At 32.7% G+C, this 18,781-nt stretch overlaps 1 protein-coding gene across 4 annotated transcripts; it reads right to left on the bottom strand.

Moving 5' to 3' along the window:
- Nucleotides 1-9,168: 9,168 nt before the first annotated feature.
- On the bottom strand, nucleotides 9,169-16,553 carry U2A' (U2 small nuclear ribonucleoprotein A). 4 transcript variants are annotated; one of them, XM_085670200.1, is made up of 10 exons: nucleotides 16,407-16,430; nucleotides 16,162-16,247; nucleotides 15,951-16,072; nucleotides 15,826-15,866; nucleotides 15,557-15,686; nucleotides 15,264-15,469; nucleotides 14,804-14,977; nucleotides 14,462-14,512; nucleotides 13,971-14,144; nucleotides 9,169-9,364 (listed from the first exon to the last, which is right to left on the bottom strand). In XM_085670200.1, exons 3-10 carry the CDS (start codon nucleotides 16,030-16,032, stop codon nucleotides 9,359-9,361), a joined length of 864 nt encoding a protein of 287 aa, XP_085526326.1. In that variant the 5' UTR covers nucleotides 16,033-16,072; nucleotides 16,162-16,247; nucleotides 16,407-16,430; the 3' UTR covers nucleotides 9,169-9,358. The 4 variants fall into 4 exon arrangements, with proteins under 4 accessions (XP_085526326.1, XP_027908916.1, XP_027908939.1 ...); XM_028053115.2 differs by lacking the exon at nucleotides 16,162-16,247 and having other exon boundaries at nucleotides 16,407-16,553; XM_028053138.2 differs by lacking the exon at nucleotides 16,162-16,247 and having other exon boundaries at nucleotides 16,369-16,437.
- Nucleotides 16,554-18,781: the final 2,228 nt, after the last annotated feature.

Here is an 18,781-nt window from a genome sequence, read left to right as displayed (position 1 = left end):
ACTTAGAAACGAAAGTCATTATAGAAATTGATTATAATATGGACCATTTTAAAGGCTATTAATATGATAAGGAAAAACATGTAAAAGCTAACGGTAAGCACAAAAATCCACATCAATGTATGATTCTTTTTCAAATATATGAATGATATACAAATATATACTTAAAAAACGGGACCCAGATATTTATCATCATTTTGATTGAATTAGAAAGTACAACTAACCCTCTGCCACTTTTTCAAAACTACCATTACACTTTGAATTCAATCAAGCTTTTAGATTTAAAGTTTTTAAATAATAAAACAAATGATTAAATGGTTATAGGCTTGGAAAAACCATGTATGCACTAACAACTGCTGTAAAAACATCGTAGACCAAAATCAAATCATTCTCAACATAGATAAAGATTAATACAATCTTACCAATACTCTTCCCCGGAAGAATCGTACCAAACAAAATTTGCCACAAAAACAAACGTCTCGATGAAGCCGGCAGCAAGGTGTGGTGGTTGAATGAGTAATTTCGAAAGTGAGGGAGTGGGTTTTTTTGGTGCTTAAGATTATGGAAAAGAACTCAAGAGCAAGATGAACTGTGGGTTTTGGGTTTTTTGAGAGAGGTCTCTCAAGGTAAGAAAAAATTCCTTTATTCTTTTTTCTTGATGGGTTTATATACATAACAATTTAAATCTAAAGTAATCTCATAAAAAGGACCGTCTTAATTACAACGAATTTTAAAAGGCAAGAATTAGTCTTAATATTATCACATTATGGGAATCAAATCACACAAAAATCAGAGCACAAAATCAAACGTGATCTGGACAAATTAATTATAATTAGAAAAAAAATATTCTTGAGAAACATATTACTATTTTCCTCATTTGGAAAAATAGGTGTCATAAAATCAGAGCATCAAATCAGAGTAAATGATTCTAAATAATAGAACAGATTTTTGTTTCTAATTATTAGACTAACTTCTTGATCTGGAACAAAAACGACAAAGCATAGAGTGTGGGGGTGAGAAAATTAAATTTGGGTTGTTGTTAGTGGAAAGAAAAAGCGGTGTAGGTGTATAGAGTATCTTGGGCTGAAATAAAAACAAAGCTTCATAAGAAAATACATAAAAGATTAAAAAAACTATTTATTTATTTATTATTATTATCCTATTTTTATTATTTAGAAAAAGAAAAACCAAAAGAAAATCTTACTTACTTTTTTAATTTTATTTTTTTTTAAAACAAATTATTATTATTTATTTAGCCATACGAAATTGGGTGTTGACAAGTGTGAATGTGTGTACTTATCCTTTCCCTTGGCTTTTCCCTTTCTTTAGAACTTTTGGAGGGTTCTTCTTTGATTTGCTTACCCTCCCTCTTGAAATCATCCTTGACATAGAACTAGAGTGGTTATTTCTAAAATTCTTTCTCAAATTTTAATGCTTTACCTTTATGCAAAGTTGTACCAAGTCATTTAAATCTTGGTAGGGTAGCAATTCCACTCTATCTCTTATTTCAAGACTTAGGTCACTAAGAAACCTAGAAATTGTAGCCTCTTCATGCTCCCAAATCGCAGTCTCTCATCATATATAATTCCATCTTTTACTTGTATTCCTCAACATCCATGTTATTTTGATGGAGTCTTTGGAGCTTATCCATAAGCTCCCTATGGTAGTAGTAAGGAATGTGTCTCCTTCTAAGGACACTCTAGAGGTCATCCCAATATTGGACAAGAGGAGCATTGTTGATTCTCTTCTCCCTTTATAGGGTTGTCCACCAATACATTGCATTACCTTGGAAACTCAGGGTTGCTAATGTAACATCCCAATTTTAGCATCTTAAGAACTACTAAAATAAAACATTTTATTATGAATATTCAGAAAGCAGATAGTCCAATGTATATGGTATATTAGTACAATCAAGCTATTATATTATCCTTTTATTTCCAAACTATACCTAACAGGATTTAATCTCGCTCGACCGCCCAAACTGATAGCACCTCAACCACTAGAGGTACCACTACACCTGCATCTTCATCTGCTCACACCAATAAGGTGATCATTGCAAAAGAAAACAAACAACACAAAGGAAAGAACACAGAAGAAGCGTAAGCTAATTGAATAAGAGACTACAAAGGCATTATAAAATAATCCATATGCATACAAATTTCCATATTCAATAGATATAGCATAACCACACAACATATCATATTACGAATCAAACTCTTTTAAACTCAATATTATTCGGATACGAGCTCTTGTGTCAAACTAGTGAAGCCATGCACTTCTTGTGAACTAATGAAATAATCTGCTCTCTCCGAGCTACCACACACAAGATTAATCCCTTTTATAGTCGTAAGAAAAATGGAACCATCCTTATGACAGGGCCCCCTACTACTCTCACCACATAACCATTCTCCTCTACATGAGTATGAATAGTTAGTAGAGTTCAAGATAGCTTCACAAAAATGGAACAATATTGGCTGTTAAGGCACACCCTAATGAAACACATCACCAATGTCATTTCCTCGGGAAATACCTTACAACAGTTCACTACATACCTTTATTTCATAATATAAACCAATCATATACATCTTTAATCACATTTTCATATTCACATATCAACCAATTACAATCTCAAACATATACATACATAAAGTATATCAAAACAGTGAAAATCATTTCTCTAATCCCAGACTTCAAAACAAATCAAAATGAAGAATCATGTGCCTAGGATCAGCTGTCAAAATTTAAGCTTGATCCAATGGTTAACGAAGCGAGAATCTTCATTTTACTAAGAGGACGCAATGCTGAAAAACTAAGTAGCGCCTAATGCCAAGAACTGGCACACAACGCTGATCAATTCGCAAAAACCAGCGCTCAGTGTCACCTGACCAACGCTCAACGACAATTGATTCGTAAAAATGAGTGTTCAGTGCTGCCACATGAGGCTTAGCATTGTATCAGATATCAGCAACATCAATTTTGCAGTTTTTGGCAATCTAGGCATCTTTCATAACTCAAATTGGTACTTCTCCTTTAGATATTGTTTTAAAATAGTCTTTAAACCATGGAGTTAATACCAATTTGATCAATGACTCAGATCCTAAAATTCCCAATTACTACTGATTCAAGCAACAACATAGAAATCAAGAATCACACCTCAATTTAAACACAAAAACAATCAATCAAAATCATATCAATTCAGAACACCAACAATCCAAGGAGAATTTCACAAATTAGAGATTACTCAATTAAACACAAACTTAAAGTTAGCTTCCCTTACTTGTTATCCAGCTTAAACAACTCTGAAAACGCCAAACATCACTAACTTCACAGGATGCTCTATTTATACATAGAAACATCACAAGAACGATCAGGACATACTGTTATGATCACTAATCAGCAGAGACACATACAGATGATTAAAAGAACACATGCAAGCAATAAAAAGCTTACATGTGACAAAAACTAGAAGAAGACCAAGGAAAAAGAGTTGAAACTTAACTTACACGAGCGAAAAAACTGATCGATCTAATTTGAAGAGCTCGCCATGAGGATCACTCCTACGGTTTTAGATCTTCAATCAGGCAAACAAAGAAGGAGAATCCTTATAGAGAAGTCGAAGAACTCTAGAAAAATGGTTTCTAGAGAGATAGTGTGTTTTAAAATAATGAAACTCGTTTATAACAATTCTATTTGTACTAAAACTTTTTAATATTAAAATAATCGAGTCTCACTATTTTTAAACCATTATCTCTTTTAAAAGGTCATTTTCTAGGGTCTTACAGCTAAGGGTACCTTCCTCTCCTCATGTACTTGGTGGCAAGCAAAAAGTTAATCCACCTTCACCTCTCAATCTATGTCTAATTCCAGATCATCTTTGCCATTGAAGTGAGGAAGGTCTACTCTAATGGGTCTTGGTTCCCTATGTTCTCTCATAGGCCTTGGTGAAGGAGGTTGATAAAAATTGTTCATTAACCAACTGTCCTCCTCATAGTGTGTGACAAATGTAGGAGTCTTGGAGCTTCTTGAGAAGGTCCTACACTTGATCTTTTCATTTAATCATTCTTTGTGTTCCCTAGTTTGTCTAAACTCCTCTTCAAGGATAGTAGCATACTTTTCTCTTATTTTTTTTCTTGTTCTTTTTGAAGATTTTTTTGCTTCCTCCAAAGTTTTAGTGATTAGAGTTCTAATGCAATTTGTCTTAAACTTTTTTCTTCATCACTTGAGTCGCTACCACCTTGGTGAGAAGCATTTTTTTTCTTTTTATGTTTTCTAAAACTTAACAAAAACTTTGGTCTCTAAAAGAAATTTCAAAGAAGCAGATAATAAGATTCTTGAGTTCTCCTTCAAGAAAGAAAGGTGAATCACTTGAATTGCTTACATACCAAGTCTTTCCTAGTCAAGGGATCTCAATATTCTTACACAAAAAATTCTAATTTGAAACTAAATCAAAGACCAAGTTAATACACACTAAGCTATTAAACAAAACAAAGCAATAAAGCAAGTAAGGCTTAAGCCCCAACTATGGCCTAAATAAAATCATGTACTACTATGCACATAGTATAAGGCCCAAAATATTATTCTAATATTTACAAGGAATCCTAGACTAAGTATTCACATCTTCCTTAGCCCAGGTGAACAACAACTTAGGCTTGCTCGGTTCAGATGAAGCTCAATCTTCTTAGATCCTTATTGACATGACTCTTGTGGTTGGTCCCTTGGATTGGGGTTTTCCATCACTAAAGCAAGCCCTTCGTGCTTAGTACTAATAGTTTGTAGATTATGTGGCCACAACCAGATTCAAACATTGTAAATATGATCACTCTTTATTCATATACCATAAGGAATTTGATATTGCATATATTATGTTGTATGTTGATGATATTATATTGATGGCTTCCTCTGATTCTCTTAGAAAGTACATTATGTCATTTCTGAGTTCATAGTTTGCAATGAAGGATCTTGGTCGACTTTTGCGGATTGTAGTTACTTGTAATGCAACTAGTATGTTTCATCACAAAAAAAAAAACATGCAGAAGAAATTCTTGAAAAAGCGATGATGACTAATTTCAAAACTTATCCCACACCAGTTGAAACAAAGCCCAAACCTGGCGCGTGTAATGACCTTCCCTATGAGGATCCTACTAAGTATAGACGTCTTGCTAGAGCATTGCAACATCTTACTTTTACCAGGCTTGGCATTTTTTATGTGGTGCAACATATATGCATGATCCTAAGGAAGAGCACATGCATGCTCTCAAGCGTATTTTACGTTACATCCAGGATACTATTGATTTTGACTTGCATTTGTACAAATCCAACATTGACAAGCCCCTCTCTTACACAAATGTAGATTGTGGTGGATGTTTGAATACTAGACAATCTACTTTTGGATATTGTGTTTTCCTCGATGATAACTTGATTTCTTTGTCATTCAAACGACAACCTACATTATCTCATTCTGGTGTTGAGGCTGAATATAGAAGAGTAGCTAATGTTGTTTCTGAATCTTGTTGGATTTGAAACGTTCTTCTTGAGCTTCATTGCCCAATTCAAAAAGCTACATTAGTGTATTGTGACAATGTGAGTGTCATTTATCTATCTAGTAATCGTGAACAACATCAACAAACACACACATTGAGATAGACATCCACTTTGTACAAGAAAAAAGTTGCACGTGGTGAAATCTGTCTTCCTCATGTCCTGTCCCACTATCAAATTACTGATATTATCACTAAAGGTCTTTTGCGCATACTCTTTTATGATTTTTAGAACAATCTAAGTGTTTGTCAACTTCCTATTTCCACTAAGGGGATATGATAGATATTATTGTCAAATAAATTGTTATTATTTTGAGAATGTCATATAGTATTAATTGCCTAAAGATTAGCCAAAATCATAACTTGTCAATTGTAATGACAACCTAAATTATCTCTTGGATTTTTTTATATATTCTTCATCAATAGAAAGACAACTTAGATGATTTCCAACATGTTTTATTCTTTTATAAAACAAACACTAAGTTCTATGTTTCAATATTTATAAATAAGTATTAAACATTGTGCTTACTAATATTAGACATTGTATTATTGACAAAAAAAAAAAGAAAATTTATGTACAAAAGGTTATACTATATATAATTGAAGTCACAAATAATAGTTTTTATCTTCAAAAAGGAAAAATCAATTAAATTGGTTACTTTCAAAACAATTTTTTTTATTTTAAGCTTAAAATGTTATTTCTTTCGACTCACAAGTATTTCAAAAACATACCCTGATTAGTCCATTTTCAAGCTTGGAGTCCATGAGCAAGTGAAAGAGAACTCCATGGATTGAGTTGATGCACAAAAGTAAGAGAGAAATGAGAAGAAATGGTTCGGCTATGGTAAGGCAGAAGTGCTCTCAAGTGAGGTTTCGCCAACACTCAAGGAAGGAGACTATAGGAAATCACTAAGGAAAGCTCTAGCCTAAGTTGATTCACAAAGAGAATGTAATGTGTATGCATTTCAACAACATAACTCTACTAATTTTGTGAATATTTTACAAGACGTAGAGCTCTCTATTTATACAAGAAAATGAGAGATAGGTTCTTCAGAAAAAAAAAAAAATAGTGGGTGGAATGGTTTAGAATGTTGTAATTTGAGCTAAGAAAAAAAGGCATGTGCAAGGTGTGACTTGCCACCAAAGCAAGTCACATGTGCCATACTTGTAGACTCTACTTGGAAAAGTTTGTCCACCAAGCTTGGCTCAAATTAGGGTTTAAACCCTATATTATATGCGTTCCACTCCAAGGCCTAACATGTAGCCCAATTCTTCTTGATCCAAAACACCAAACTTGGCGCAAATTAGGGTTTAAACCCTATATTATATGCGCTCCACTCCAAGGCCCAACATCTAGCTCAATTCTTCTTGGTCTAAAGGCCCACAAACCCTCTAAGACTCAATACATGGTCTAAAGAAAATCTTATATTTCTAGACCCAAAATACAAAGTTCACAATTAAATCTTAATATAGTATTTACGATTATAGAATCCTATGTTAGGTATTCACATTCTCCTTAGCTCAAGTGAACTTCAACTTGGACCTGACATGCTCATAAGAGACCTAACCTTCTTGTCTCTAGCGATAACTCTGATAATTGGTCCCTTAATTATAGATATTTCATTAAATCCATATAAATTTTGAATGAAAGTTAATTAAAAATCTTACCAAAAATCTTTAAATAAATTAAATATAACAATTCCACTATTAACAACTGAATTTATTTTCTATTTTATCTTCAATATGATATAAATTATTACAACTCCCCAAAAAGCTCATTTCATCCTTCATATGAATAAAGACTACTCAACTTAATATAATAATATCTCTCATATCCTTCCTTCATTATTACTCCTTAACTTTGAAAATTGTAAATTCATCTTTTTCACTACTAAAGACCCTTCCTTTCCCAAAATAAAACATACCGTCTAAAATTGGTACATTGAAAATCATTCATAAATATTTTATTGAATACTAATAATATATGCAAACATCGCAATTTTAGATAAAAAAATTTGCACTAATTCTATCTATCCTTAACCTACCTATTTTTTGAATTTGGTCGATTCTTAACCTAATTAATAAGTTAATGATGTATGTTTTTGTTTGCTAATGTTAACTTAACAAGACATACATTATATTTTTTATTATTATAATTATACTTTTATATGTAATTGTCTTATTGGTGTAATTTTATAACATATAATCACTAGAATGATGTGAGTGATTCAAGTTCATATAGAAGAAAACATACTGAAACATTTATTTTTCATGATACTTCCATATAAAAAAATTGTTGCACGGTAAATTCTAATGTTTAAAGTTAAAATCATGTTACTTAAGTTGCAGAAGAAAAATGCATTACAGAATAATTTGTAAAGATATAACATTTTGTTTCAATTGATTAAATTTAGAGAAGAGTTTTTACTGAAATTCTTCTATGATTTTATTAACTTTAATTATAAAATAAATCTTATCTAATAAATATTATCTTAAATAAATGGAAGAACATTGTTATCTCATTTATATTATCTATCAATTATAGATTATAATAATTACACATTTCAACTAGTAAATTATCTTAAATATTTTAATTTTTTATTATTTAATAAAATGAGTAAAAAATTATTATTTTTAAATATGATAACTTAACACACATCAACACATAAGTTTCACATAAATATATGTTTCAGAGTGACAGAGAGTGGTGAAACTTACTATATTCTCATATATATATATATATATATATATATATATATATATATATATATATATATATATATATATATATATATATATATATATACTAATCACAATAAAGTTACACTTTTGTATTTTTGATTTAAGATTTAAAATATTTTTTTAATTTCTTAACTTTTAATGAATTTTAGAATTAGTTCTTTTTTAAATTTTATATCAATTTAGTCTTTTATCGTTAGAGATGCATGAATTTAATCTTTCTTACTAAAATTTGCTAAATTTATTTGACATTTTAAATACATTTTATAATAATATTTGAATTAACCATAAGACAAAAGTAAAAATGTGTCAAACAATGTAAACAATTCAAATACTATCATAAAATGTGTTTGAAACATTAAATAAACTTAACAAAATTTAATTAAAATGACTAAATTCACACATTTTTAAAAATAATGACTAAATTGATCAAAACTAAAAAAAAAAAATTTAAATTTTACTAAATTTTACTAAAACTTCAAATATCAAAAACATACTTAACAAAAAAAATTGTGAGATCCACTGCAAAATAATGTTTCATTACAAGAAGATATTATCAATATAATCACACTTTATAATTCACAATAGTTAATCTATTACGTCGATATAATTTAAAGCAACAGCTTGATACAAACAAAAATTAAAATCTAAACATCAATATAGATCCTAAATTATAATTAATTAAAGAATTAATTTGAAAATAAAACAAGTTCAACAGCAAGTAATAACTCCGGTAAAAAGACAAGTGCAATTCAATTCAACATTTTTGTTTATTTGGATTATTTATTGTGTACGATTCAATTCAACATTTTATTAATTTGGATTTGATTGTGTCATAGTTCTATAATTCAGATTAGGTTAATCGTTGGATTTGTTGTTCTGCACTGACTCCGACTTCCAATCAAAAAAGGCAGAAACAATTATTCACCATGAGTGAAATTGAAACATCAAATTCAACTTCTAAAGTAATGTAAAATCAAGTAGAAAAGTAGAGTCTTCACTACAGAAAATTCATCAAACACACTTTCATGGAAAATTACCAAGAACATGACACTAAAGTTGAAGCCCACTTCAAAATCTTTACTCTAATCCTGCACAAAAATAAAATGAAAATTGAAGCACGCTTAGAGCATTACAACATGAATGAAACATATAAAGATAAAGCTGCCAAATATGCAGAAATCAATACATGGAAAAAAAAAAAAAAAAAGACAAGATACACTATTTTGAGTAGGACAGAATAATTACGGTATTTATGCCATACAGTATTACTCTTACATTATATAGTTCAAATATTTATATTTTAATGAATACCTGCTGATATGCAAGTTTTACCATGCTTCACTGCTGTACATAAACTAGTGCTAGTTGCTATTTGCGAACATCAAATGCATTAAATCCGCTCTCGTGAACACTTTTTCAATTAAATGCCACTCACTTAGCTGATTATAATATATCATTTCTCTGTATTACATCATACAGATGTTTAGACCTCAAATTCATGAAGCAAGTTTGTAAACCAACTACTTTTGGTTCTCGTCTTGTGTTTAGCCAATTAGAATGTAAAAAAATAAAATAAAATAAAAAATCATGTTCTTCATCAAGGATTCACATTGAAACATGCAAAATCATGTCAAGATATCTGTTCAAATGTTTCGTTTCACGTTAAGAAATAGGAAATTGAATTGAGTTGAACTCAACTTGTAAACCACTACTAGATTTTAAGTCAAGTGGAGTTTCAAGTAAATTTTGATTCTTACTAGATCTAGAAAAAAAAAATGTCAAACATGTTAGCACAATATCCAATGAAAACCAAAAGTTTGTTTACATGTTCCAACTGAATTTCAATCGCACCCTTAGTCAAATTGGGTTAACTCAATTTTAGGCAGCTGTTTGCATTGGACAAAAAACAACTATACTCAGTCATATAATAAAAACGTTAAAGTTTCAAAATCAATTTTGCAGACACTCACCCTAACAACACACTAAATAGCTTGTTAATATCTACCTTGTAACCAATATTTTAGCTTCTTTATCTATCCTTGATGCACTTCACTTTATCCAACTCCCCCTGTCCTTTATCTACCTTAGCTGGCCTATCAATACTCCTTTCTTCATCTCTGGAACCTAAGGGATATATATAACTTGTCAAAACTAAAAAGCTCAAGCTTTTTCAGTACTCACTGCCTTGGTCTCTTCAACAGCCTTATATTATTCTTAATTCTCCGCACTCTCACTGGCACTTTCTTGCAGATCCAAAATCCTTTTGGGTTGTCTTTATGCTACTGTTGGGATAGTGGGTTAGCATCTCACAACTCATTTCCTGATTTTATGGAGCCCACAATCACTCCAGAGCAACTCAGTGGCAAAATTACCAGTCACGATTAGGGAAATATTGATTGAATTGTGCTCAGTGATAGAAACCCTTTCTGTTTTCTGATGTGTTATGGCAGTAGTGGAACCAAACATTTTGGGAGCTCAAAGAACTTTTGAGCCCTATTGTTCTTTTTGGAAGAAAACCTAGAGGTTTTTGCTTATGATATCAACACTATCTGGCATGAGATCAATTTGAAACTGATATGTTCCGCTCTTTAGGACTTCGACTGAGAGGTTGTATACCACCTAACCTGTGATCAACATCAAACCCCTAACGAAACATCTCAAACGCTCAGACAACACCTAGTTATTAGGATGCAATCAAGGCAACATTTAGCATAAACAATACCCGTTTTTCAAACTCCAATAAAGGGAGTCGGACTCTAATCCGCCTCAGGAAAAGTCTTGTACAAAACAATAGATGGGGTACCCTCACCACCACAACAGGCAGAAATCGGCTCTCCATCAGTGGCCAGTTCACATACAATAGTATCCCTGTTCCTGTTAGACAAGTGACTCTAATTCATTGTTCTTAGCCCGAGGACATATTGCTTTATAAGAATCCACTTGTGGAAGAACAGTGACATAATAAAAAGAGAAAGTAATGATATGAGGACACAAAGGGGCTACAATGGCGTACCTAATAATGTGAGAAAGCTCCAGTTCCTTGAGCAAAGGATGGAGAAAATTACGAAAGAGAGGATCAACATTTCACTGGTGAAACATTGCAGCCACCTCCATAATTACAAAAATCCTCGTAATACACAACAGTTCGGGTTACAACAAACATGCGATTGTGTCACGTATTATTCAATGTCTGCACAAGAGATCCTTTTCACCCTCTTGAGCTCAAGACTTGGGCATACGTACCATCCTGCCTGAGATTTGAAATTGATCATTATCAACCTGAAATTGAGGGTTTTGTGCCATCTAGCCTGAAATCAGTTTCAAATTGATCCCTTATGAACTTTAGGGCTCTAGGCTCGAAGTTTGTTTACCATTCAGCCTAGGATCAGTCATGGCCCTACTGGTATGCAGCCCATATCAATTTTGGATCGATTATAAGGAAATTTAATAAGATTTATGCAGAGTTGCCGCTATTTCAGACAGACACAGGCTAAAATATGGCAATCAGGGAATCACGTTATAACCAAATATCAGGGATTCTTAGCCTTCCCATTTATTAAACTTATTTACTTTCTCAATTATATCATGGGAAGGGCATTGTCTATATATAACGGATCAACCTATGTGGGGCAGACAATTTTAAATGCTCTAAGTAAAAGTCACTCTAATCCTAGGAAGAATTTTCTCTCCAAAACAATATCCAATATCCATAGAAGCAACACAACAGCCAACATGTCTCAAACAAACCAACAATGACATTATTTCATATGTTGCTTACGCCCAACCCAAGCAGCAGCCAAACATTAGAAAACGTCCTTATAAGTTAATTCACCAGAGGTAAACAAGCAAAAAGTTGATAAGCTTTACATTATGATCTTTTTTCTAAGGGCATGAACCCATATTTCAATTATGTTTGGGATTAAAATTTCACTAGCCGTGAGACTCCTTCAATGGAAAGCTTAATCACAACCGTTTGTACTCTAAAAGAAAGTGAAAATGCTGTTGAATCTATTCAATCCTTAGCAATAGGATCAACTTGTCCTCATACCCAACAACAAAATGGGTAGATGAAATGAAAATTAGACATTTAATTGAGATTGCTCACACCTTATTGATCAATGCAAAAGATCATATTCAAAATTGGCAGTGTAGATCAGTACCAGCTTTCAAAGAAATAGACAACCTTCACCACTTATAAATAAAATCCAACATTGCATAAATTTTCCAAATGAATGCTTGTACCATGCTTCTCATGATTTTGGTTCTACCTGTTTTATCCATTATGTGTCCCCATGTTTTCGAAAGCTCTTTGCAGAGCCCGGCTCACCTTCAAAAATTGTACCAATGTTATTCTCCAAATACTAGACAATATATGCTAATTTTACCTTCTTTGACGAAACTCCTTTTCTTTCTCCATGCAAGATTCCACTTCTATCTTACACGAGACCTCCAACCAGGAAAAGAATCAAAACCACTATCAAACCAACAATCCACCTCCTTTAATCACATACCAAACAAGACACAAAGAATTGTTCCACAATTACATGACCTGCCACCTAATTCATGTCCTTTGTGTCACTCACAATGAATCCTCGAGTGAAAGCATTGGTTGGTATAAGGCTCTTACAATAGGTATTTGATGTACGTGAAATCCCATCCCGTTTATAATTTTGAGTTAACATCATTGTCTACATTACTTCTTTCTATCCTCAATGTTCTCTATTTCTATTCAAAAAAATATTTGAAGCTCTAGATCATCTTGAATGGTTACAAACTATGATAGTTGAAATGCAAGTTGTTTAAGTGAGTAATACACAAGAGTTGGTTTCACTTCTTTGGAAAAGGAAATTTCTTGTTTTGGGTCTATCCTATTACAACTTGTTCTAATAGTGGGTGGACTGTGGATCATCATCTTAAAGATCAGTTGTCAAAAGTGCAGTATATGGTCTTGATTAAACGATACTCTTTATGTTATAGCCAACATCTGCTTCTTTCTTGCTATGGTGCAATTCACAGTTGGCCTCTACATCAATTGGATATGATGATCAGATTTTCATGGAACAAGCTCTTGGGTTTTGATGTGGATATCAAAATCAGGTTTGTAGATGGGGAGGATCAAGTCTAGTTTGCAAACTTAGTCAGCCTCTTGATAGGCCAGAATAGTCAACAAAAGCGTGGTTTGGTAATTCATTCGCATTGTCAAGAGTTTATGGCAGGAAGTAAGACATATATATCATACACTTTCCTGGGTACTCCAAATGGGTTCCCAGTTGGACTGGTTAAACAATCCAGTCCAGACCAATTGAGTCTGTGCACTAACTTAGCTGCTGTTTTATAAGAAGATTAACTTTTGTTATTGATTTTTCATGTAGTCGAGACTTTTTGGAAATATGGATAAAGCTCAAGTGTGCCTTATCCATATTTCCAAAAGTCTCGACTAGATGAAAAACCAATAAGAAAAGTTAATCTTCTTATAAAACAGCAGCTAAGTTAGTGCATAGACTCAAATAAGAACATGGTACAATGCAAACATGTCATGTAAAGTTAAAACAACAACCAAATTGAAAACCCGGGCAAACAAAATAGCTAGAAAAGGGGGCTCAATCAGGGTGCGGATCATGGAGGTATAATGATGAGTGAACTGTAACAAATATATAGAATAAAAGTCACAAACACGTCAAAGAGAACATATACCTGTTCCATTGAAGTAGAATCGGTATTTGTCTGCTCTTGTGTACCATTGGATTCACCATCAGCTTGACCTCCGTCATTATGAATCATATCTTCAGGTTTTTCATCAACATTATCCAACACTATATTATCATTCAAGCCTTTTATATCTGCAGGAAGCTGGCCAGACTTCAATGCCTGCAATAATGAACAATGATTAGATGTACAGCATCATTTTAGTCCTTTTCATAATAGATTAAATAATTAAACAAGGAAAATCAGTTTACAACAGTTAAAACCATTTTTTAGTTTACACCATTATTGAAATTAATAAGTATTACATTGATATACATTAAAATTAACATCAATATAATTTAAGCAAGAGTTTGACACAAACAATAAATTAAAATACATTGATATACATTAAAATTAATATCAATATACTTTAAGCAAGAGTTTGAAACACAACAAATTAAAATCCAATAAGCGACTCTCTAATTTAGAAAAGTAAGTACCTTTTCAAGTCTAGCAACCTCCTCAAGAGTCTGAGAATTCACAATGGCAGCCTGCATAAACCACAAACAAGTCAAACCACAGGTAAACAAGATTAGCATTTATCAGAGTGTGTCCCTCTGCTTAGGACTTTTGGAATAGCTTCCAATGGTTTGCTGAAAAAATATGGGTAGAAGAAAGAAGGAAAACTTCTCATCAACAATTTATCAAAGCGTATCAACAGATGAAAAGAGAACACATTATAGATCTGAACTGAGCATGAATGCATGTTGGATATGGGCCATGTTCAACCCTACTGTGGTAACCCACACATAAAATGACGAGTTCAAGTATCATCATTGCACCTTGATAGCAGTAATTTGTTCAGGTGTGGGAGCAACCACTTTGGGTGTTTGTTGTTCCTCAGCTGCCTCTGAAACATTTGGAGTTTCAGCAGGTGAAATTGGTTTGGCTGGCGTCCTTTTAATTTCTTCCATCACTTCTTCCGAAGCAAACAAGCTTTTGGCTTCCAACCGTTCCTATTAATTTAAAGAAACCACGAAAAGAATGAAATATAATAGAAGAACATGTGTAATTGGAAATAAGAAATAGACCTAATAATACACCTATCATCTTTCCCCTTTTTTATAAAATTGGTAGATACAAAAGCCTTGCAGACATTACCAGAACATCTTATATTTCATAAGTATACTCAAAATGCTGACTTATAACTCGAACACAGACACTAACAGAACATCCTATATTTCGTATGTCAAACAGCAAGCCCAATAAAAAGTAGTATGGGTAGTGGAAAATATACATTACCTTATTTTTCACTTTCTTGAAATCTAAAACCCGGAGGGATTTCAGTTTGTTAATAACATAAAGCCTATAATTTGGTTTCTTCGTGATATTGTTGTCCAGCAGACTAAGGTACTGCAGCTTTGGAATGGATGCTAAAGGGTCAATTTCTACCAAGTTTACAATTCTGTTGTTAGTGAGAACTAGTGTGTGTAATTTTGGCAGGAACTCTGCAATGAAAATGACAGAAGAGACAAGGTCACTAAAATGAGGAAAATATAGGAAAGAATGTGCAGTTCAAAGTTCAAAAACTGTACCTCCAATGCTGGGATTAATTCTAGTAATCCTATTGTTATTAATGATCAGTGTACCCAACCGGTTAAGATAAGGTACGTTCTCCAGTTTGACAATCTCATTGTCAGATAAATCTATGGTGTCAAATTGGTCCTGAAGGAAATTAAATACAAAGGAACTCAAAATTGTGAAAACTGAACCAGTTAATACATCCTTTCAAATGAAAAAGACCTCAACAACACAAGGGGAAAGTGGGAAACTAAAACAAAGACAAGAAAACTAAATTGCACACCTCAGTAGCACCGAGGTTTTCAATCACGGCTATCTTGTTGCCTGTGAAAAACATGACAAAGTTATTATCGAAGAGGGATAGTGAAGAAGGAGAGAGATGGAGAGGTGTGAGGGAGATAGGAATACCTCGAAGATCTAACTCACGCTCTTTAACTGGATTGAAAAAATGAGGGCTTTTCCATATCAAATCAGCAGTGAGCCTCACCATCTCTTCTACTCAGAGTGCAAAAGAAATAAGATAGTAATGGCTGCAAGAACGAAACTTGTGCAGTTAGAGAGCATGGTTGTCAAATTACAAAGTGTGCTTTTACAAACCAAAAATAATTCAATAACACACAGAATAATCAGCCATTCATGAAACCACAGCGAGCAAGACCCGGTAGATGTCACCACCCAAAAGAACACTTACTGGGCTGCTCCGAACTACAAAAGGGTTCAAACCCCTTTTAGGTCATCACAAACATCACGAACAAACAAGCAAAAAACGAATCTAAAAATCAAATGCAGAAACACGAGAAATGAAAGAAGAACAGTGAAATTTAACTGCGAAAAACTTCAGAGCAGATGAAAGAAGACAAAAACCTAGAAAAGCAGTAGGAGCAAGCCGGTTACAGTTTTCTGCCCCCTTTAATCTTTTGTGTTTTAAAAAGGAGTCAAGATAATACTTCCCTCCTATTTAATTAACTCCAGTGATAATGTAAAAATATTAAAGTTAAAAGAGAACACAAAACTTTTTTTTTTTAAATTGTACAATGTTTTTTACACTTCGACACTCTCTTTTTTTATTTCATTTAACATGATTATTCACAAACGATACTGTTAATGTTTAAAACATGTTTAAGTGTGTCTTCTATTATCTGAATTTTTTCATCAACAATTATAAGTAGCGATTTGAACAGATACTATGAGAACTATCTAAAAAAATGATTACAAATATGAAAAAACAATATACAAAGATTGTTGTTTCCAAGTAGGTTTTTCAAAAGTTAAAAAATTACAAAGTTAGTAATGGAAACATACACGTGTTTACTTTTTTTAATTAATAAAAATAATAAAATTCTTATTATTATTACTATGAAATTAAATATAAAAAATTTTATAATTTTATTTTAAATAATTTTTATTTATTTCATAAGAAGTTTCATAATTAAAAAATAAATAAATTTAAAAAATATCAAATTAGAAAAGATAATTAAAAATTTTAAAAATGATAAATGTAACATCCAATTTTAATAGATAAATTTATTCAAATAAAACATCGTACATCTTATGATATCCAAGGGTACAAGACTTAAAGTATAAAGGATAATACAGTCACCCCAATATACCAGAAAAAAAAACGAGGCACTACGTGATGCCAGGAATCAAATACAAGAGTATCAACAAACAACCAAAAGCTTGCTCATGAGCAAGGGATTACAATATAATAATAACTCTTCAACATGGGCTCGACAACAGTCCAACACTAAACCATGTCCAACTAAGTTGCAGCATCCCCGTCGCCACTGCGATCACCAGGAGTTCTCACATCTGCTCACATCAATAAATTGATGATCATCCCAAAAAGGAGAAAACCACACACGAGACACACAAGCAAACCAAAAGGGTAAGCTAGAGTAGAAAGGTTTTATCATACAATTGAACATATGAATTTAAAAGCCGAGAACACATAAATCACTCAACCATGTGATAGCAACCAACAAGACTCTAAGACTCCATTATCCGGATACATATATATTGAGGCACCACCACGAAACCTTACTAAGAGATTCGTGAAATTACGTCCATTACTTGAGGCACCACCATGAGCTCCCACCAAGAGGGTCATGGAATTAAGTCCTAACCATGAGGCTAGGGATGGCAACGGGTCGGGTCGGGCACAGATAGTGCCTACCCGCAACCCGACTCACAAAAAGAGAATCTGCCGGGTATCCGCTTAAAAAATATCCGCGAATATTTTTAAAACCCACGGGTACCCGTGGATGCCCGATACCCGCAAATATTTTTAAAAAAATATATTTTATAAATTTTTTAATATAAAACTATAAAAATAAAATAAAATTATAATTATAATTAAATTTGACATAATAAAATATACTGTTAATTTTAATTTTAATTAAATTTAACTTAATAAAATATAAATTAAATTTTAATTTTTTGCGGGTAACGGGTACCCGCGGGTACGGATAGTATGATACCCGTACCTAGGGATGTCAAAAAAATCCGTACCCGCGGGTATCCGCGGATAAAACCCGCAACGGGTAGAAAACGAATATTAAAAATGGATACCCGCTACCCGCAAATACGGGTATTTTTGATACCCGCATGTTAACAGGGCGGGTATGGGTATCATAGTATTTGTACCCGTGGATACCCGTACCCGCTAAACTTGCACCCCTTGATGTTCTTCTCTTTCCTTTCTTTGAAATTGAGCATATACATCAAACCTTATATAGACAATGATGTTTATGGTATGCTGGTTGTCAAATGATGGAATCAAAATAAGAATACTTGGCATGTGACAATTGAGTTTTATTATTTGCTTATTTTTTTTATTTTTCAGGAACCAATCGGAGAAGGTGAATTTGTTGATCAAAGCATTAATTGAAGAATTTCCATTGTGTTGAATGTCATTTTATATTTACTTTTACAATTATTTGGACTTGTATCAACTTAAGTTTATTTGAACTTTATTTAAAATTTATGACAGTGATGTATTTTATTTTATTTTATGATTAAATATTTGTTTTTAAATAATTTTGCAAATACCCGCGGGTACTCGTGGATACCCGTGGATATGAAAAAAATAGGCGAATACCCGCACAATGGATACCCGACGGATATGGGTACGAGTACGGGGCAAATATTTATCTAGCGGGTAGGGTACGGGGGAGCTACTACTCGTACCCTACCTGCCCCGTTGACATCCCTACCCGTACTCGACCCATTTATAAGTG

This window comes from Vigna unguiculata, chromosome 2 (assembly GCF_037176805.1).
Source record: "Vigna unguiculata cultivar grain cowpea cultivar isolate G323 ecotype 2 chromosome 2, ASM3717680v1, whole genome shotgun sequence".
Classification (NCBI taxonomy): Eukaryota; Viridiplantae; Streptophyta; class Magnoliopsida; order Fabales; family Fabaceae; genus Vigna; species Vigna unguiculata.
This window is presented reverse-complemented; position numbering and strand designations above follow the sequence as displayed.